Source organism: Podarcis cretensis, assembly GCF_951804945.1.
Source record: "Podarcis cretensis genome assembly, chromosome: 3".
Taxonomy (NCBI): domain Eukaryota; kingdom Metazoa; phylum Chordata; class Lepidosauria; order Squamata; family Lacertidae; genus Podarcis; species Podarcis cretensis.
In genome coordinates, this window is record NC_137172.1 from 47,737,354 (window position 1) to 47,759,447 (window position 22,094).

General features: G+C 40.7%; 1 protein-coding gene across 2 annotated transcripts; it reads right to left on the reverse strand.

Annotated features, from left to right (window-relative positions):
- Window positions 1-49: 49 nt before the first annotated feature.
- On the reverse strand, window positions 50-22,002 carry TBCE (tubulin folding cofactor E). 2 transcript variants are annotated; one of them, XM_079971821.1, is made up of 17 exons: window positions 21,827-22,000; window positions 19,245-19,381; window positions 17,994-18,078; window positions 15,872-16,063; window positions 15,570-15,658; window positions 14,762-14,861; window positions 11,849-11,951; window positions 10,742-10,818; window positions 10,038-10,133; window positions 8,863-8,927; window positions 8,703-8,767; window positions 7,591-7,743; window positions 5,937-6,090; window positions 4,469-4,537; window positions 3,847-3,906; window positions 1,190-1,281; window positions 50-951 (listed from the first exon to the last, which is right to left on the reverse strand). In XM_079971821.1, exons 2-17 carry the CDS (start codon window positions 19,345-19,347, stop codon window positions 859-861), a joined length of 1,596 nt encoding a protein of 531 aa, XP_079827947.1. In that variant the 5' UTR covers window positions 19,348-19,381; window positions 21,827-22,000; the 3' UTR covers window positions 50-858. The 2 variants fall into 2 exon arrangements, with proteins under 2 accessions (XP_079827947.1, XP_079827946.1); XM_079971820.1 differs by having other exon boundaries at window positions 50-1,281; window positions 21,827-22,002.
- Window positions 22,003-22,094: the final 92 nt, after the last annotated feature.

A 22,094-nucleotide genomic window follows, 5' to 3' on the forward strand; every position in this document is an offset into this window, starting at 1 on the left:
TAGGAGTTTTACAAAGCTAAATGTGAAGTAAAGCAATTTTCTTTATTAGTAAATGACAGATGTAGATAAGCTTGACCTCTCATGCATTAATATGCAAAAAGAACAAGGATTTAAGTGTAGCCTTAGGAACGTAAGTGTACTACTGTAAAAATAAGTATGTAATGAGGCCCGCACTACTGTGCCAACGCAGGAGGGAAGCATAAGTTAGTGTACCGGTATTCCACTTATGGACACTATATATTCTACCACTTGCTAAAGAAAGGTGGTGAATGCTGCAGTAATTCTGCATTTCTTCATTCCTTGCACCAGTGCATGAAGGAATCAGGGTAGCAGGTCCTTCTCCCATGTGGTGGTGTGACTATGGAGCACTCAGGCAGCGATCCTATACCCCACTGGGTGGGTGGGGGGCAGGCATGGTGTAGGATTGTGCTGTAAGTAGCTGTGTTTACTTAGTAGTGTTATGCTTGCTAGTAATGCAGTGCCCTCAGGCCAGGTGGACAATGAGAATACCTCAGTTTTTAATTCTCTAGATCTTATGATTATATCTATAATAATGAGAGTAGAATTTATTATAGTCCCATCCACTTCTAAAAGTTAGCAGCGTAGCACAAACCATGGGTTAAATGCATTTCCATTAAGTTAGCTAAAGCTTACCTTTTCTCAATGAGGCATGGCACTGTTTTTAAAGAGAAATTTATTAACAAAGTACAACACCTAGTAATTTGTCTAGTAAATAAGCGTTCCATTTTTCATATCAAGGTTCTTCCAGAAAATAGTTTTTTAAAAAATCAACATATGACGTGTTAGAGGCTTTGCTAGCAGCATACAACTGTTTATTGAAAGATGTGAAAGCAGCAGTTACCATCGGACTAGAATGGAGTCTTCATTTTCAATAGAGTAAAACTGCAATGGCTTTAGATCATTGTCTAGTTCAAATTCCTTGCCTTTCATCTAGGATAAGAAAAGATCCAGATATTAGACTATTTTAATCTTGCATAACTTTTTTAAAATGGCAAAAGATGTGAGATCAAGCAGCTGCTACCTCTCAAAAGAAAGCCGAACAAGGTCTAAAATTATGGTTATGGTTACTGTCCTTTACAGGAATCAAATAATTCAATAGTGTTAGAGTGCAGTGTTGACAGTAGCAGTGTGACAAATTGTATTCTGTATTGTATGAACATGAGCTTACTTTAGAACTTTCGTAGGATAGCTTCAGTTCTGAACCTGGGATTTTAAGTAGCCGATACAGCAATCCTTTAACCTTCTGGATAGTCATAGACTCTGTATAGGGAAAAGAAAATTGATCAACTTCAAATAATTACCTTTTAATGCATTTAAGTAGATTTCCTGAAGTTGCTCTCTTGAAGCAATTAGCAGCAGCACCTCAGTTTGACACAAAGGTAATAATGTAAAAACTATAAACCAAATTGGAGTTTCTATAGTATATGTATACAACACACTGACTGACCTAAGTGACCTTCAGGACTTAGTTTATGGCATTTGCTCTTTTGTACTTTGACTGAAGCTCTTCCCTCTGCAAAAAATGATTGTCATTCTAGGAACTTACGACAAGGTCCAAAATTGTGTATATTAATTAGTTCTAGTTTACCACTAGCTTTATGTGCTTGCATTACAAACCAATACATATGAACATGGAGGTGTATTTTTGTAATGAGACTTGAAGGAGTAAGTTAGTTTTTTAAAACTATCTTCTAAATTTGAGCAATGCAAGATATTGGCTATTGTGGGTAATCCCCTTCCCCTTTCATTTAAAGCTTTATCTGAAGGCACAGCAATAGTGAGGTACTCTATTGTCACAAAATGTACTTAGAAAAATATTTTTCTATTAACTTTTTGGAAAAGCTGTATATTTTATGCAACTTGTGATAAATGTGATTTTTATTTTAGAATAAATACTTTTCAAAATACAGTGTTCAAATTCATTAAGATCATTTGATGTATTCCTGCTACCCCACTGAGAAATTCCCAAGGAGAATGATGGGATTTGTATCCATGGAATATATGCTATTTCTTCTTCCACAAGATAAGATTCAAAAATCAGGTCAGTTTTGCCTACATTGGGATATTACACAAGAATGGAAATGGGTCTTGGCTTTGTGTGTCCCTGTCCACCAGAAAAATACTTCCACTTTGTTACACTGGCATTTATTTTACTTGGGACCTGTATGTAATTCTGTAAGCTGCTGCTTAAATGCTTTTCTCCAATGTAACAATTAAGTCAGCAGAGACTACTCTATGTGGTTTCATCAAATAAGTACTAAAGGTGTAAAATTTTGAAGCAGGGCAGAGAACTGGGCTTTTTAAGGGAAAACAGGACATGGAATTGAAATATGCAATTTTTCTTTCAAACATATTTTACTGCTTTAACAAAAAGCTAGCATATAAATTGGTATTATTTGTCATGTTTACTCATAAGTAAAGCCCAGGTAAGGATGCAAAAGCTTGCAGACCCAAAAGTATAAATACTTTATGCTGCAGTTCTATACGTGTCTCTCAGAAACAAGTCCAATCATATTTAAGTGAGTACAGAATTGCAGCCTTAAGTTTTGTATAAGCTAAAGGACAGCAGACCAGGGATACTTGCTCCTAATGCCTAATGCCTCCAAACAAGATCACCAGACAGCCCGCATAAGGCAAGAAAATGATGGCCCTGTATGTTCTTAAGAAGGCAGCACCCTCTAGGTGCAGAAATTAATCTTGAATCTGAATGTTGTATTCTAATAACAACAGGAATTATCACCCTCTAATGTTGCTGATTATCTTACACAAAAGATAATCTTGCATATATTCCTAATTTATTTAGCTTTCCCACAAATACTCCCCGTTAAGCAGATACTTCTTTAAGAGGATTCACCATTTAATCAAAATACATACTTGAACAACTAGACTGAAGTTTTGAATGTATTAAGCAGTCATCCAACCTAACGGGGTGGGGAGAATCCTAATTAGGGTACTTTGTAAAAAATTTACAATAGCCTAATTTCTCTACTTCTGCTTCAAAGGAATACTCTTTTAAAGATGCTTCTTACATCAGTGTGCAGGCTGAGGATAATTCTGCTGCCTTCAAAAAGGCAGAATGAGGCTAGTTTCTCAATGTGTTTTTACAATAGAAGGAAAACTGGGTGGTATCCAGTGAAATAGTTCTGTTAACTCAAGGACTTTTGGCTGCGCAATAGAACTTACAGGTCAGGTCCTCTCCCTAAGCATCTCCTAAATCTGTTCTGAGTTTCCCCTCAATCTTCTGGAGCAGATTTGGGAAGGGAGATGGGGATGCACACGAAGAAGTTCTGTTAAATCAACAAAAAACCTTGCTGTAATCCAACTAACTTTGTTGGATAGTGCTTTATGTACCCTTGAAGAACCTAATCCACTTAAATATGAGGTAGCCAAGAAGCACAAAATAATTCTGACACAAGCTATGTCAAATGTGAAATCCTGGCTTAATATGTCATGATATAAATTTAATAAATAATAATGATATACCTAAGTTCTGTGCACCAGCATACAGTCACATTGTGCAAGCTGAGAAACAAGTCAGGGAGCCACAGTTAACTGTAAATTACCCATTACATGCCAAATGGGACCGATGATTTATGACTTTCAAAGAAGCTTGGACTCTTAAGGTAACTTTAAACCATAGCTGGCTTGTGTAGAAGCCATTAACCCTGGTTCCCATGTAATGGGAAGTTACAGTTAACTCTGGATTCCTGGGTTTCCCTAGTCACCTGAATGAGTTGTATGTTGGTGCACAGAACTCAAGCATATCTTCGCTTATTAAGCCGGGATTTGATCATGCCTGAAATCAACACTGATTCTTGTCCTTACCTGGCAGTTTCTTCTCTATGGGCTTCTGATCAGGTCTGTCAGGACACTTAAAGGTCAAAGCTTAGAAAATAAAGAACAGTGAGAAGCTGATGTAATACAAGAATTTTATACAATGTATATTAGTTATAGGCAAGGGAAAAAACCTTATGCATATTTCCAATTAATCCCTAATGCACTGCTAGGTGTAAGAATTCTTGACACTGAAAAGCATACGGCAAGTTCAAAGGCAATAGATTAATACTGAAAAGTTACAGTACCTGGGCATGACTATATCCTATGAAACGATTTCAGGGCGCCAAGAAACTGAGAAACTTTGCTTGACATAACTGGGTCACACCACAACGATACAAGCAGAACAAAACAAAATTCCTTCCAGTAGCACCTTAAAGACCAACTAAGTTAGTTCTTGGTATGAGCTTTCGTGTGCATGCACACTTCTTCAGATATCTGCAGAAGCTATATGGCGAGGAGGGGAGGAGTCATCAGTTAAATAGTCTGTTGGGGATGTGTACAACATCATAACTGAGACATCCTTTAAAAAAGTCACCTGCTCTGCAAATACTGTACTGCAGCCTTACAAACTTCTTTAAATACTTTCCTTTAGTTTGGCCTTATATCTTACCCAACAGCTGACTTTTTAGTGAGAAGGGCTGTTCTCTTTTCAGCTCTCCATCTTCAGGGGCACCATATTCTGTTACGGAAAAATGACAAGAATGGCAATTCACTTAATGCTTAAAACAAAATATTAGTCTTGTGGGTAGGTTCGCTCATGCTGGCAGGTAAAAGAGGGGCTGCAACTTCTCAAAGGTTCAGACACTTCTGACGGGCATTAATGGCTACACAAGGGGAACAATGAAGAAAAAGATTTGATGTAGAAAGGTCTATAAGAGCTCATAAGCACATTCATCTGAAAGGAATTGAAAGCTTCCACGCACCCAGGAATCCCTCATTACCAGAAAGAACATATTTCTAAGCCCTGATCAAACCTTTGCTCAAATCAGAAAGCTCATGTGCAGAGCAGGTGTGTCCTACACTGACTGGACTTGCAAACACATATCACATGAGGATCAGAAAAGCCAATGTTTTATTATTCTACGTTATGAATTCTGCCAGGGTGCAAGAGAGAGGCAGTTGCTGGGAGAGCATCTCCTCTTGGCTACAGACAGGTTACACTGCAAGGATACTGAGAGGAAGATGCAGTCACTCAGCATTCCAGATAATGCTAGCAACTGGGTTTTGCCCCACCAAAAATAAAGACTATTGAGTTTTTTTCTCTGTACTGTAGTTCCAAGGGGTTGGAGCAGGAAACATTGGACTATGAGGGCCACATTGCTTCCTGGACAACCTTCTGAGAGCTGCGTGCCAGTGCTGAGTTGAGCCAGAGGCAAAAGTGGGTTCAAGAATGGATATTACTTTTACTTTTTTCAGCAGGCTACATTCCAGCTACAGCAAAAGCCAGCGGTCTCTACTTAGCTTCACCTCCAAAATCTCCCCCAGGCAACAAAAAGGTATTACTGCAGTTCAAGGACATGTACCAGCCAAGCAAAAGCAACTGAAGAGGGCACAGAGCAGGGCTGGCAAAGGATATGGCCTGTGGATGGGCATGGTCTGTAGAGTCTTGAGAGCCAAACAGAGATGACTGGAGGGCCACATTTCTTTGAAGCTGGAAAGATATGTTCCGTGCCAATATACTTTCTTCTCCCTCTCCCATGGCACGAAACAAGTCAAGTTTCAGGTTGGTGGCAGATAGGCTTCCCCTCTCCATCCTTGAAAGATGGGCTAGAAACTACCAAGCCCAAAGATGCTGGAAAGTGGTTGGAAGTGTTGGGCTGGATTCAACTAACCCAGGGGAATAGCAAAAGGGATAGTCACTCTACTTTTGCCTAGAAACCTGACCCTGCTTGTAGCAAGAGGTGATGATATTCCCAGATGTGATTATTGCTTTCCCCGCCATCTCCAAGAATGTCCAAGAAAGTAAAATGCACTTCCTTACTGATCTGTGAAAGGGTTATACCAAGGCAGGCAGGCAGGCATCTTAAAACAAGTCAAAATGCTAGAGGAAAAACCCTTCTACTGACACTATAACTTACTATCACAGAGTAACTGGAACCTGGGGTGAGCAGCCAGGAATTCCTCACTTGGATTGTTTTTGTTTGGATCCTGATTACCACCAGCCTTTAACCAATCGATGCCATATTTTTTCCTGTAGTCAAGTTCTGCTCCTTTCCTTTCCTCAGGGGTGATCTGTGACAAAACAAGGAGATATTTCTGCAACATATCACCAGAACAGCCATTACCAGTTTATATAAAGAAAAGTGTATATGATCAGAAGGCTATAGTTTATGTCATTTTTGGTTGTAACATGGACCATGAAAACTGCTGGGTCTTTTCATGTAAGCAACTGGGAATGGCTTCAACTCCAGCAGGGTTTTCAAATTAGCAAACGATACAACTTAGCACAGCTACAGCTCCTTTTCTACTACAGTGGTACCTTGGGTTACATACGCTTCAGGTTACATATACTTCAGGTTACACACTCTGCTAACCCAGAAATAGTGCTTCAGGTTAAGAATAGAAATCGGGCTCCGGCGGCGCAGCGGCAGCAGGAGGCCCCACTAGCTAAAGTGGTGCTTCAGGTTAAGAACAGTTTCAGGTTAAAAACGGACCTCCGGAACGAATTAAGCACTTAACCCAAGGTACCACTGTATAGATGGCTTTTGGGCTTTGGATTTCTCAAGCAGCCCTCCCCCCTGCTACATTACAAACTGCTGCTGTACACTAAAAGGACTTCTGAAAACCGTCTGTAATGTGGCAAAAAGAAAATAAGGCAAAATTTCTCAAGCCCTGGGGGTGCCTGAAGCCAGAGTTTCTGTAATGAGATTATTAGCCCACCATCTCACAGAAAGAAAGGTAAGAGAATTTCATTTGAGGTACCTAACTATAAACATCATTTGATTACCATAGAAAGAAGGGGTCTTAAGTCCCAGCCCTAAGCATCAATGCCAAAGGAAACAGCCAGCTTTGGGTATAAAAACTGCTGACCCTGAGCAATAGAATATCCTGGGTGGTTTACTGCTGCTTCACCCAGTTTAGTAAAAGGTACAGTACCAAAAGGTACAGAACTACATGAATCAGAAATAGAGAGCCAGAATGGTTCAAATGATGCTAGGATTTAAAACATATTTACAGTAAGCCCACATTTAACTAATCCTCATTCAGCTTTATATGCTTGACAAATGATTTATTTTTTTTTAAGTGGTAAGGGGACAGGCACCTGGGACAAAAAAAAAAGGCTTTGGCAATTTCACCCACCACTGAACCTGTGCTTTGACTTCATGCAATTTTGGCTTTAGGTGCGATCCCCAGAATGCAACCCACGTGTAAATTCCGGTTTACTGCATATAATTTCAACATTGCAGTAGGCGTATGCTACCCTTGCCTTGTTTCTGCTACACTAGTGGAAGCTGTTCTGTGTGCTGTCAAAAGTTACACAATCTTCAGCAATGGGATGTTTTTCCAGCATCCAAGTTTAAATAACCCAAATTCACAAAAAGTCAACAACACAATCAAAAGTTGAAGCTTATTTTTAAAGTCTCTTCTTTGGGATCACATTTTTGGTCATCTGAGAAAACTGATCACACCAAGAACAATTAATTCCATGTTATGGTTTGTGTCTAAAGTTCTCAGGCACAAGAAACACTTTTCACACTCCTCAGCGCTGCTAATTGAAAAGAAACGACATACCTCAGACTTGTTCAAAAAACGTAATTGGCCTATTTTGGCAATAATAAGCTGCTTGACAGTCGCTGTGTTTTTGTCTATATCCATTAAAGGGTTATTCCGGCAATCTAGAGATTGAAGCTTTTGTAGTTTATCAAGTTCATTGATAACGGACCACTGAAACAAGAAAATGGAAAAAATATGCCAACATTGAAACAAAAATTTCCTCTGCTGCATATTAAATGCTACATGAAGCTCTCATAATGGCCACTATTAGAATGACAATGTATTACATTAAACAGAAGTAAGTCATGCTATTTCACTTAATTATCTACATAATGCTTAGAAACTAAGAGCAAACCCTAAAAGAGTCTAAAGCTGGGGAAACAAATCTTGCTTGGTCTCACACTAGTATATTTCAACTTCTACAGCTAAAGAGTCATAATTCTGAAGCAGTTTTAACTCTATTCTTCTGTTTCAGGCAAAGAGAACTAAAATGAGGAAATTGCTCGGATTTTTCTTAAACTAACCCAGAAATCAGCTTGCAACAATCAGGGGCTCAAAATCTCAACAGGCTGTGTATAGAGGCAGTGACTTAATGTGTTAACTCTTACTGTTATTGTGGTACTTGCTCCATAGCAAAAGCTTAATGAAAACAAGAATAGTGTGTGCGCGCACACACCAAATTCATACCCAGAGAAACTCACTGAAATCAACAGGCATGGCTAATTTCAGTCCATTGGTTTCTATGGCTCTGCTCTAATTATGACTTAGGTAAATCATTACATTTTATTTCAGTTTTACAGTTCATATTGCTAAGAAAAAAACAGCCAGCAACTTATTCAACAAAAGCAAAGTTCTCGATTTTGAAGGTGCTCTATTATTTCAATCTAGGGTGCAGATTATGGGATGGATACAATACATAGTGCATAGTCCCTACATCAACCCCTTGCATAGTATATGCCACAAATATACCAGCCAAATGCCCTGGCCTGACAGTGTAACATTTTCATTGTGTACTCTCAATTGACTGAAAGTCTGTTTTGAAAGTTTAAAAGATAAAAGCCAGTGTTATAAAACACCAGTGCCCATCCTTCTATACACAATTCAATGCATTTCATCAATATTTTACTTACTTCTGCTATTCTATTGTCCTTTATTATAAGATGTGTTAAAGAAGGGAACATTCTGGTCTTGTAACCTTCAAAGAAAAAAAAAAAAGAAAAATGAATAAACTGATGATAGTAAAGAAAAATGAATGCACACAAAAATGTTAATGGTGCTCAGTTTACTTACCAAATTCTACATCAGGAAAATGTATGGAAGAAATTCCATTATTTGAAAGTATTAGTGTTTCTAATCTGAAATTTAAAGTCAGAGTAAGGCAGTTAAAATATAAGCTAATAATATATAACATAAGCAGGTATTAAAGCAGGCACTATGCTCTGATTAATCAAATCCAAAGAAAGAAAGAAAGAAAGAAAGAAAGAAAGAAAGAAAGAAAGAAAGATTCCCCAATGGAAATAAAATTATGGAAAGGAATATATTGCTTGAGAAAACTGAAGGTAAGAAAAGCAAATCCAGATCTAGAGAAAAGGACACCAGGAAGCCATCAGCAGCAAGTGCTTCAAGGCATAGATTCAAACTCATTTTGATGGTATAAGTTGTATTTAAAGCAGTCTGTTGTATCACTAGAGCAGACCTCTGCTTGCACCACAGGAACTTCACCTTCCTCCAATCCCAATGCACCCTCAAAATATGCTCCAGAGGCAGGTCAGGGGACTGGAACAGATTTAGGGGCATCTAGAGGAGACAACAGGAAGGTGAAATCCAGCTGAGTGAGTAGAAGTTTGCTGATGCCCACAGTGCATAAGCTGCAGCCAATATTCATGGAGTTTTTGTCTGGTATAAACAAAACATGGTTTAAGCTCAGTGCACAACATCTTACTTGGCATCCCATTAAGTTACTTTTAAAAAAAAGAAAGATGGACAGAAATTGATTATAGACTACAGGCACTCTGTCTTCAAAATGGGAATGGGGTAGAAATGAAATGGCTATGTGGTGGAGCAATGTAGAAGAACTGCATCTGTTCTTTGGAAGAATCGCCAATACATTCTGCAAAAAAATATAACTCTTGATCATTCTATATGGCTGGTGCACCACAGATGTTAAAGCTTCCATGACCAAAAAATCAGGAGGGGGACACAAGATTGTGAATTGCCCCCCTCAGATCTTTGGCTCTAGCACAGTGTTTCCCAACCTTGGGCCTCCAGCTGTTTTTGGACTACAACTCCCATCATCCCTAGCTAGCAAGACCAGTGGTCAGGGATGATGGAATTGTAGTTCAAAAACAGCTGGAGGCCCAAGGTTGGGAAACACTGCTCTAGCATGTCTTCACCCAGCTGGCCTTAACCCATGGTTAAGTTTTACACAAACGGTGAAATCAGAAGTAGTACAGAATAACATTTACCTTGGGAGATCTGCAAGTAGAAGAAGCTGATTTTCATCTGTTAACAGGTTGTCTGAAAGGTTTAACCATTTCAAGTTATGTAGGACATCAATAGGTCTAAGGGAAGATATATTTAAGAGTACAATAAAAACATTAAGAAATGTAACTGGTTTCTTGTTCCTTTGCCACATTATACAACGTGGGAATTAACTGTTTGCTTTAGCTCCTGTAATACTGGAATGCTATATAAAGCTCAATGATCACAGAGAACAATTTATCCAGGATTGGTTCCATGAATTTGTTCTTGATGAAGAACTCAAAACTTGCCAGCTCTCACCAGCTTTTAGAGGTATTTACCTACAAGATGCAAGGAATGGAATATAAGCAGATTTCCAAATCAGACCGCTGGGTCATCCTAGCTCAGTACCATTCATTCTAATTAGCGTGGCAGGTCAGACTCATATTTCCCCCCAAACCTGTTACCCAAGGTCCACAACTTGAGGAGTTCAAAACTGAAAATTCCCCATTGTACGAAGTACCAAGCTGAAAACATTTATGTTCTCTCAGCAGGAAAATCCTCTAGAGAGCATTCAGGAATCAGTTGGATTCAGCACCATCATTCAAAATTATTAGCATGCCATAATACTAAATGTTCAACCAGCATTCTAATAAGGAATATTACAATTCAAGAAGACTGCTTATGGTATTTACAGTTACTCTCATACCTTTTTAAAAGTGAAATGTCATTGGCAGCAAGATGTAGTTCTTCAAGAGCTGGCCACCCAGTAGCACATAAAAGAACCTAATGGGAAAGCCTCACTTAGCACAAAAATACCATTTTGTATATCTTATATACATTGTATACTGGTATACCATTAGAACAAAACAGCACCAGATTTATTTATTTCACGACCACTCAAAACTGTCTTAGATCTTATTTCAAAGATTGGGGAAGTTCTTCTCTAGTATGAATGCCCTTGTTCAGATTCTACTGCAAGCCATTTTCAGGTGTCTCACAACAGGTAGCATAAGGCAATATCTTTTTTCCTTTAGCGATATTAAGAAACCTGCCTTTTTATGCTTCACATAAAAAATGCCAATGTTTTGCTATATTTTTAGTAATATATATGTTTAAAGTGTCTAAAAGCAATTGCCAAACGTAACTGGAAGTGTTTCATCACAATGAAGTATTTTCAGCTTTAATATTCGCAGCAATTATGTTGAACATACAACTCAACCCTAAATATCTTTGCTGATAGGTTCCAGTGGCTTCAGTAGAACTTCAAAGTTAAATGTGATTAGAAAGGCAAACACACATGATTTGTCTAGGTGAAAGTTAATAAAATCTATTTTATTAGGATTTTGAACTTTACATGGTGCTGTATTGTTGACACCAATTATTTATGTGCAGCAATATTGCTGTATTGAAAAAAGTGAAGGTCTTAAATGGTGTCATCCTTAATAACTTTTATCAGGTATCTTGTCTGTATGGCTTTCTTAGGGTATATTTCAGCCAGATACTGCCTGGGTACAATCAAATTTTCTATTAACATAAAGATGAGCACTTCCCCTGGAGTTTTGATAGGGATAATTTTTCAGGATCTCACAGGAGGATTAGTTTTGCATTTGTGAATTGAAGGCAACTGAAGATCTCCTTCCTTATTTGTGCTCTTGCTATGAACATATGTATTGATGAACTCATGCCGCATATAAACTACAAATGATTTTGTAAGTGAAGACCCATAACAATCTTTAAATATTTTGTGACAAAAACAAAGCCATATGATTACGGTCATGCCAAGCAATTACAATGCAATATTAAATTACATTACCTCTGTCCATGTCACTCCTGTTTGATTAAGTGCTAAAGTCTTGAGATTACAAAATGTTGTTGAAGCAGGTGGTGGAGTAGATGGAAATTTCATTTTGTTCTGACTATGTAAAAATAGAAAAAAGTGTCTTGCTTTTAGTGAATGGAACAAGTTCAACTCAATTATCTTTGTTGGTTAATGCATATTTTAAATTGTGTGCTTAAGGCAAAGTAAGTTTATAACTCTCCTATTAAATTCCTGTAAATTACTATCATGTTTAAGATAATACAGGTAACTCACAATTTATGCACATTTAACTTGTGCACATTTATCTTTACATGCTTAGCAATAAAAAATAAAAAATGGGGCAGGCATCCAGGACAAAAACTTCAGCAATCCCACCTGTCATTGTATCGAATGCATTTTGACTATACATAACTTTGATTTAATGCAAAACTCTGTAAAGTAACCCTCATATAACTGAGAGTTGCTCATATTTTAAATATCAACTGGAAGTACAGTTTCAGGTTAAGAACGGACCTCCAGAACGAATTCAGTTTTTAACCTGAGGTGCCACTGTATATTTTAAACAAATTGGGCAAATGTATTTCAGAGATAGATTAAGCTAAACTATTTTTTATGTATGGTCAAATGTTAATAGGTTGTCAGTGATGTAAGCCTCAGCAAAGTGCCAGCCAAGTGGCAAATCATTCAACCAAGGGCCAGAAATCTGATTCATGATCAACTCTCCCAATATTTCTATTTTTAGAGTAAAGCAGTTGAAGGGGTCTCAGATTTGATGGGAACAGTGGTGCATGCATGTGAAGGGATTAATCCTTTCCCTTCTGCCATTTCCCCATGTTTTCCCCAGAAGAGCATATGGCAGCTGGGATGTGTGTAGGTTTAAGATCAGGAAAACAGCACAGGGAAAGTGTTGGAAAAACATTGCCTGCTGCTACAAATAAGAGCCTCTTGCTGATGCTTAACTAAAAATAGAAACTCTGGGAGGTCTGATCCTGGATTTCTCATGTTGTGTAGATACCCCTAGTTTGGAATCTCAGCTCCCCGATTCTTAGATTTTCCAGAAAGCAGCTGTGTCACTCTTACTTGCCCAATTCACATTAAGTTCTTTATGCTGCTCCACATTACTGTCAGCTTGGAATGGATAAGTATGAAACACTTTTAAGATTCTTACTTATTATGTATCAGACATGTCCAAGGTGTCAACCAGGATCGACCAGTCGATCCTGGGACGAATTCTGGCTGATTGCCATGCCCCCTCCACTGGAGACGTGCCTGAGCAGCCACCACCTCAGGGGAAGCAGGCTGTTTTGACGCTGTGTGCGCACCCACACCTTCCATCGGCGCCCGCCCACCCATCTTGTGTTAGGATTTTTATCTATCCGAGCTGCTCCAACGAGTGGTAAAGGTAAGATAAAGGTACCCCTGCCTGTACGGGCCAGTCGTGTCCGACTCTAGGGTTGTGCGCTCATCTCACTCTATAGGCCGGGAGCCAGCGCTGTCCGCAGACACTTCTGGGTCACGTGGCCAGCATGACGAAGCTGCTCTGGTGAGCCAGTGCCAGCGCAGCACACGGAAACGTCGTTTACCTTCCCGCTATAAAGCGGTACCTATTTATCTACTTGCACTTAGGGGTGCTTTCGAACTGCTATGTGGGCAGGAGCTGGGACCAAATGACGGGAGCTCACCCCGCCGCGGGGATTCGAACCGCCGACCATACGATCGGCAAGTCCTAGGCACTGAGGTTTTACCCACAGCGCCACCCGCATCCCTCCAGCGAGTGGTACTATTGTACTATGTTTTGTATACATCATGTGAGTGAGTGAATGAGTGAGCATGAGACAGGAAGTCTGAGTACTGTTGGAAGTTAGTTTCACTTCTGTATGTGATGCAGTTCTGTACTGGTGTTCAGAACGTGCTGATGGAATCTCTGTATTATAAGACTGTGAATGAAGTAGTTCAGAGCTACTGATTGAGTCTTTCTTCTGCTATGATAAGCCAGAAGACTAGCATGCTCTTCTCAGGAGAGAGGGGTCGCTTATTATCAGTCTCTCTGGACTGAGGGAGATTTACGGCCAGAGAGGACCACCGGAGAGAAGCCCCAAAGACTTGGGAAGTTGGCAGCCTTCCCGGGTGTGTTTCCAACACCTTGCACCCACCCCAGCCATGGTGGGGAGACACAGCTGGCGGTGGGGACAGCCGGCAGTGTGTGCGTTCCACCCTGCACCCATTGCTGCTGCCCACCCTGCACCCATCTTGGGGGAGGCAGCCAGTGCCCACCTGCCCACCCTGCACCCATCCCTGCCCTCTCAGGGAAAGCAGCCGGCAGTGTGCGCCCACCCACCCTGCACGATGGGTGCTTTATCACTGCATGTTTTTATACTGGATTGTAGATCACAGCCTACTTCAAGTTGGATATGCCTGTTATATATCAACATTACAAAGCCTTTAAAGGATTTCAGTTTCTTTCTTGCTAGTATGTTAATGAATAAACTTTCCTTTGCCAACATCTGGATTCAAAACATACTAACCTCAACATTATTTTCTAATTTGAAAATCAAATAATTAATAGTTTAAAAACACATAATTGCACGTCAGAAACAAGTTATTTGCAAAGCACTGACAGTTCAGCTGAGCCTACAAGGGGATCCTCGTGCCCATTTTAATCCAAACATCATTCAAGGGTAGGACTTTTAAATGGTTCTTTTCATGGGTTTTGACAAAATTAGAATATACCACATAAAATAAAGCAAGGCAAAGATAAATACATTCAGTGATATCTGTCTTAATCAGTCAGAGGAGACCCACTGAAATTAGAGGACTCAAGTTGGTCCTACTTAAGTCAATTGATTTCAATGGAACTACTCTGATAATCACTTACATACCATGAAATATGAAGTACCTCATAAGTACCTGAGATTAAGTATTTCTAGATTTTCAACTTGGCTTGCAATGCCTATCACTTCCTTCCAAGAAGACAAAAGATTTTTCGATAGACTTATTTGCTTGACATCTGGGCATGAACATTAAAGAAAAATGTAACTGAATTGTGAGGTTCAAGTAGTAGGATCTTGCATCTTGTTACTTTTACAGTCAATGTTTCTAGAACAGGTCATTAGTAAAACACCTTGAAAAGAGGTACTGCTTAAAGGTATAGCTCTCACCCAGCACCTTGGTCAGTGAAGTCAAGAACAAAGAGTTAATTCAGATCATCTGCATTCCTTCTATCATTCCTAAGTAGAACACCCAATTTTGATTTGCTTCTCACTTTAAGTGATCCTAGCTGCAAAAATAAGAATGTTTAATTTAGTTGATTTTAAGTATGCTACCTCTTCCTCTGCTGTAAAGTTAAGAAATGCTGCCTTCTGAACCTGTGTTTCCAAACCAATTCAGACCTACCACTAACCATGACGGTTTTTCCAGGTGAATAAAGGGAGTAACATCTTTTGCAATTGGGTTCTGTCCATATGCAAGCTAATAATCTTTCCCCTCCTACCCGGACTAGTAACTTTTGCACACTTATCTCCAAGTCTGAAATTCTGGGCTACATGGACGAATAGACTGACTTGCCGTATGACAATTTCCTGTTTCTCTAAACCTCTGCACAGCTTGCAGTCAATACTGTGCAAGAGATAAACCTTTCACAAATTTTTTTTAAAAATTACTTGCGGGAATTGATAGCAACTAATTCAGCAGTTTTCTTTTTTTAAAAAAAGGATACTGGGGCATGCTCTTCTGATTTCTTTTTCTGGACCAGCAAGGCTTACTGCACATTCATCTACTGAGATGTCAGTTAATGTATTCAATTGCCTGCAAGAAAAGAGTGTCTCAGCATAAAGCACTTTAGTGAAAAGCAGGAGTGAGGAACCTTCAGCCTATGGACCAAACACAGCCTGACAGGTCTCTCCCTAGGTCATGCTGCCCCCACCCCAGCCCACCCTGCTCTGTACCCTCCTTAACTGCCAGAAGCACATTAAATGACATTCTTATATACTGTTCATTTGCCAGAGAAAGCATACTTGCATTTGTTTTTCTTTAATGGAATCAAACCCAACTGTTTCTACGATCTTGCTTCCAAACGCTAATGATGATTCTGTCCCACCCTCGGCATCTTTTTCATCTTCATTCAATCCATACTGCTTCTTGACAGCAGAAAGGAAATCTACTCCAAAATTTGCCTTGCTTGGACGGATAAAGGATCCACCTGTGGGGTGCCTGGAAGGAAAATATAGAAAATTACAGGATTATAAACCACTTTTCTGTCAAAAAAATAAGCTTCTGCTGTTGACATTTTAGTAATACTTTTGTTTCAGAACTGTAAGCCTCTTAATATAATAATAATAATTTTTTATTTATACCCCACTCTCCCCAGCCAGAGCCGGGCTCAGGGCGGCTAACACCAATAAAATTACAATAAAAAGGGGGGGATGGGGACAAAAAAACCACCAGTTTATTAAAATGCAATTTAAAATGCAGCTTCATTTTAATAAAGGTAAAGGTAAAGGTACCCCTGCCCGTACGGGCCAGTCTTGACAGACTCTGGGGTTGTGCGCCCATCTCACTCAAGAGGCCAGGGGCCAGCGCTGTCCGGAGACACTTCCGGGTCACGTGGCCAGCGTGACATCGCTGCTCTGGCGAGCCAGAGCCGCACACGGAAACGCCGTTTACCTTCCCGCTGGTAAGCGGTCCCTATTTATCTACTTGCACCCGGAGGTGCTTTCGAACTGCTAGGTTGGCAGGCGCTGGGACCGAGCAGCGGGAGCGCACCCCGCCGCAGGGATTCGAACCGCCGACCTTTCGATCGGCAAGCCCTAGGCGCTGAGGCTTTAACCCACAGCGCCACCTGCGTCCCCTTTTTAATAGTAGCCCATAAATCAAGACCATAAGGGGAGGGAAACATAAGGGTCAGACTGAGTCCAAACCGAAGGCCAGGCATAACAGCTCTGTCTTGCAGGCCCTGCGGAAAGATGTCAAGTCCTGCAGGGCCCTAGTCTCTTGTAACAAACTGTTCCACCAAGTCGGGGCCAGTGCTGAAAAGGCCCTGGGCCTAGTTGAGACCAATCTAACCTCCTTGAGGCTCGGAACCTCTAAAGTGTTGTTATTTGTGGACCTTATGGTCCTCCGCGGGACACACCAGGAGAGATGGTCCCATAGGTACGAGGGTCCTAGGTCGCATAGGGCTTTAAACCTCTTGGAAGCGGGTATGATAATAATGTAATAAACACACTTACCAGCACTGTAGAGCTTCACATACACTCTCAGCAATCCTTACACTAGCTCTGCAAGGTGTCAGTATTATTATATCTACAGAGCTGTGCTAAATTAATAAATGTACACTTGTTCAGGGGCACTGAGACACTTGACTCTAACTGATTCATAGGCCAATTGCTTAGTCTTCGGCCCTCCAAACCTAATAATAAGTATTGCAAACAGCCTAAAACAAGAGAGCTTTTAGGAAAAAGACAAAGGCTGCCGATGGAAACTCTTCTTTCATTCATTTCTCAAACAGTTTAGTAACATTTGCCACAAAAATACGATGCAGATATTCAGAATTCTTGTATGCAACATGACATTATATTAAATGTCTTTTTTTTTTTTTTTTGCTAAAAATCTTCCTCTTCCTCTTTACTTGGTTACTTCAGGACTGGATTACTGCAATGCACTCTGTGTGGGGCTTCCCTCACGCTTGATCTGGAAGCTACAGTTAGTACATAATGGTGCAGCATGATTGCTGACAGGCCATGTCAGTATATAACATCTGTGCTCTAGAGATCTGCTCTGGTTGCTGATTTGCTACCAGGCCAGGTTTAAGGTATTTCTATCAAACATAAATCCCTTACCAATTTGGGACCAGTTTACCCAGGAGAGCGCATTACCCCACATTTGCCCACTCAACCGCCTTGCTCAGATGCTCAGAGAGCTGAGGTAATTTTAATCTGTCCCAGTATCTTAACTTTGTATATTTTAGTGTACTATTGTAAACTTTTCTTCACTTTATTGTTTTATCTTTTTGACAGCTGCTTTGAGGTTTGTTTGTTTTTTTTACAATTTATTTTATGAAATAAATACACACAATCTTGTCCCCATATCCTCTGGTTCATCTGTTTGCTAAAAAAAAGTACTGCATATGTCAATATTAACTCACCTGCATCTGAAATATTGTATTCCTTCATGACTACCATTATGTTTTCCTTTTTCAGGGTTGTCCCATTCCACTCCAAGCCAAAATCCTAAAGTAATTATAAACTTTGCTTTTACATATGCAAAACTCAACATGAAAAGAAATCTGCCCATAATATATTTCGCATATACTGGCAGAGTCCGCATGACATGCTAAAGCATGGTTTGATGGGACATGAGTGAGCAAAATTAATCAACACCACACTCTCTGCTCTGGGCTTAATAGGTCAAAACCCTTGAAGGTTCAGGAATGAACAAAAAGCCATCTGATGAGTTTTTTGCTTTTTACCTCAAAGCTGACACCAGTTTAGTATGAATACTACTTCTAATCCCAATACTAATTTACCCTGGACATCAGAACTGATTAATGAACATTGTGTAAAACATCAGTTAACAACAATTTCAGCTTGATAGTCTTCCATTTTATCAGTACTTGCCATTCTTGGATATTATTTGTATAATAACACGAGTAACTTGCATTTTCCAAATAAATAATGTTTTTTTAAAAATTTCTAGTAGCACCTTAGAGACCAACTAAGTTTGTTCTGGGTATAAGCTTTTGTGTTCATGCACACTTCTTCAGATGCATGCATGCATACAAAAGCTTATACCCAGAACAAACTTAGTTGGTCTCTAAGGTGCTACTGGACAATCTTTTAATTTTTTTATTTATTTCGACTGTGTCAGACCAACATGGATACCTACCTGTATCTAGCATTTTCCAATATGTTTTTGCTAAAATTAGAAATCATGCTGCAGAATGGTTGCAAAAGCAGAAATTAAGCTCAATTTGCTAATGACGAATCAGGGCTGATCATTTTATTTAAGTTTTCCTTCGCAGTGCATTCTTCCTAAAGCACTGGAAGCAACTGTCTACTACGGAGAGCAATCATAATCACAGTCAGTGACAGCCACAGCCATATCCAAGGCCCAGCCAACTCCTGCCAGTCAATGTGAAAGGGGTAGTTTGACACTCATTTTTGCTGTGCCAGCACCACTAAAATAAATGTTTGTGTATCATTTTGAATTCAATCAACTTTATTTCCAGCTAGGACTTTAAAGGGCTCCATTGAACCCCTATATAAGATTGATACTATCCAAAACATAGTATGCTAACCTTCCGAAGCAACATACCAAAAGGAATTAATGTTTTATCGCTTTGTTTGCCTTGCCATCCAGTGATAGTATATGATGAAATAAAAAAACATTTTCCTACCTGTTGTAGGAGGAACTTTGCCAGCATAGAGCACAGTTCCATATTCACCATTACGGATGATTCTTCGACCAACTGGATCAGAAGGAATGCTGCTGGTCATCATGAAAAACTGGAGTTCAAGATACTTCTTTAAAGATCTGTGGAATATGACCACAACTATGTGTGAGCCAGGAAAACATAATCTAGATACCCTATTTGTTTGCAAGTCTTCTATCCCACCTTTCCTAAGAAGCATGCCTAGAAGAAGACTTTAATGTCCTATCATCAAGGTGCTGCAATCACCTTGCTGCAATCATCAGCCTTAGCCTAGTGCTGCAATCAGTCAGTCAGTCAGTCTCTCTCTCTCTCACACCCACACCCACACACCAGGAGGACATGTTTACCTGGCAGGGAGCAGCAGTACTTTGGACAGCCCCTACATCTGAAGAATCGAAGATGTCAGCTGCTAGTGCATACTAGAACTGAGCAATATTTCAGCTGGCATCCAAAGCACCACTGTTGCCTGCTGAGTAACTCTAGTTGGAAGGGAGAGGAAGTGACTAGTGGCAGTAACAGGTGAGCTATGTATGTCTGGTGGTGATGTCAATGCTGACCAAAGGCCCAACGGGGTTGTGGGTTCTACTGCACAATGTGGCCTCCAGCAGTTGCCCCAATATATCAGGAACTCATGCTATGTTGATATCCAACTACTGAGAGCATTATTAATTTATTATTATTAATTTATTAAATTTGTATACTGCCCTATACCTGCAGGTCTCAGGGCAGTTCATAGGATAAAATCAGAGTATGAAACCACAAAATACATAATCAAAATAAGAGGAAGAGCCACCCAATAACACCCCAGACACATTAAAAGGGCATAGGATGTCAGTCAACCAAAGGCTTGGTTAAAAAGGAACATTTTTGCCTGGTGCCTAAAGGTGTATAATGAAGGCACTACACAAACCTCCCTCGGGAGAGCATTCCACAGATGGGGAGCCACTGCAGAAAAGCCTCGTTCTCGTGTTGCCACCCTCCGGACCTCTTGAGGAGGGACATGAAGAAGAGGACGTAGCTGGCTATCACCCAAGATCAGTAGACACCCTGACTATCACTAGACATGGTTCCATTGATTTATTATTATTAATAAAAATAAAAGCAGCTGCAATAATTCAAACTAATACCAAAGTATTAGTATAGCTGCAGTCTAGGAAAAAAGATGAGGGCAATAACTACACACAGTATATTTAACAACAGTTATTATACAAGCTTTTGGCTTCAAGTTCTGTTACACTTATAAGGCAACTGTCAAACATTAACAGTTTTGACACTTAGAAGCATCTACATGAAGTACTAGGGCAACATTCTGTAGCAACATGAGTCTGAAAAACTTGCATAACCCAATTCTTTTCATCCATGAAGTCAACACCTCCATTTCCAGTTATAGGTGTTGTGAGGGGGCATCTTATCTCTCTGGATCTGAAAGGATTGTTTCACACAATATTCATAAAGACACTGGCAGAGTGTTTTCTGGGGCAATCCAAGTTATGCTAGTGAAGTGTCATGCCATAGGGCTACAGCTCAGCAAAGATGTATCCACCCTTCCCTGGTGACAATAATGCTGTCATTGCTCAGAGCAAGCCCAAATCACATGCAGTGCCTTAGGGCATGTACAGAGTTCCAGTTGAGCTCAGCTCCTTGATAGCACACTCTTCAGTCTAAAATAGTTAAGCAAGTTTGGGGAGGGGATGACAGCAATATAGTTTCTTTAACGAGTGTTAAATGCCACAACCAAGGTATGTTAAAGAAATATAAAGAGGCTGGTAAAGAGGCAGTGTAGACAAAACTCAAACTACCGTATTTTTCGTCCCATAGGACGCTCCGTCCCATAGGACACACCTAGTTTTTTGGGGGGGAAATAAAGGAAAAAATACGGTACTTAATTCATTCCGGAGGTCTGTTCTTGGCCTGAAACTGTTCTTAACCTGAAGCACCACTTTAGCTAATGGGCCCTCTTGCTGCCACCATGCCACCACCCTGCGATTTCTGTTCTCATCCTGAAGCAAAGTTCTTAACCAGAGGTATTATTTCTGGGTTAGCAGAGTCTGTAACCTGAAGCTTATGTAACCCGAGGTACCACTGTACTGTATAGGGAGAGAGAGAGAGCGCGCTTGATTGCAACAAAGTCACTAATCGGTTTAGAAAAATAAAAATAAAACATCGATCATTAGCAATATAAAGTTTAAAATAGTTACTTAAAAATATTCAAAAGAGAATGAAAATCAATAGCAACTGCAAATAAATAAATGCCACCCTCCCACAGGTACATTCCAGGGAGAGAGACGCCGAGGCAAGAGGACCGGCAGCTCCTGCTTCTCCCGCCACCGCCAAGGCGCAACTGCTCGTCCTCGCCGGCGGCCCCGCGGCCTCCGCTTTATAGCAGCCGGGGAGGGAGGAGCCTCCTGTGAGGAGCGAGCGAGCGGGGGGGGGGGCCGGAGACAGGAAGAGCCGGGAAACCCGACACCCCTTTTCTGCCGCCCCGGGGGGAGGGGAGGAGGCGGAGGCAAGCCTCCCCCCGCCCGTTGAGCAGCGCCGCCTCTCACCTTCCGAGGTCTCCGCCGCTTCTCCGCCAGCCCGGAGCGAGCCCCTTCTCTCCGCCCGTCTCAGCCCAGTGTGGCGGTGGGCACAGAGCCCCACCCCCCTCCGCCTCAACCGCCACCTTCGCCTAATGGGGGGGAAAATGCGCCACCGGGGCCTGTCGGCGCAGGCGCGAGCTCCTCCTACCCCCGCTTCCATAATCTCCCTTCGGCTCCCTCCACCGCCCCCGCCCCCGCCCCGCTCCATTTTCTCATCTTCCTCGCTGCTTCCCGA

Bases quoted from the DNA above. Each gene is read 5' to 3' on its own strand.
- TBCE (XM_079971820.1), bottom strand. From the start codon at position 19,347: ATGATGACCAGCAGCATTCCTTCTGATCCAGTTGGTCGAAGAATCATC. The intron at 8,768-8,862 runs GTAAGTAAACTG...TTTTCTTTGAAG, and splicing joins TTTTCCTGATGTAGAATTTG to GTTACAAGACCAGAATGTTC. The intron at 7,744-8,702 runs GTAAGTAAAATA...TTCTTGTTTCAG, and splicing joins AGGACAATAGAATAGCAGAA to TGGTCCGTTATCAATGAACT.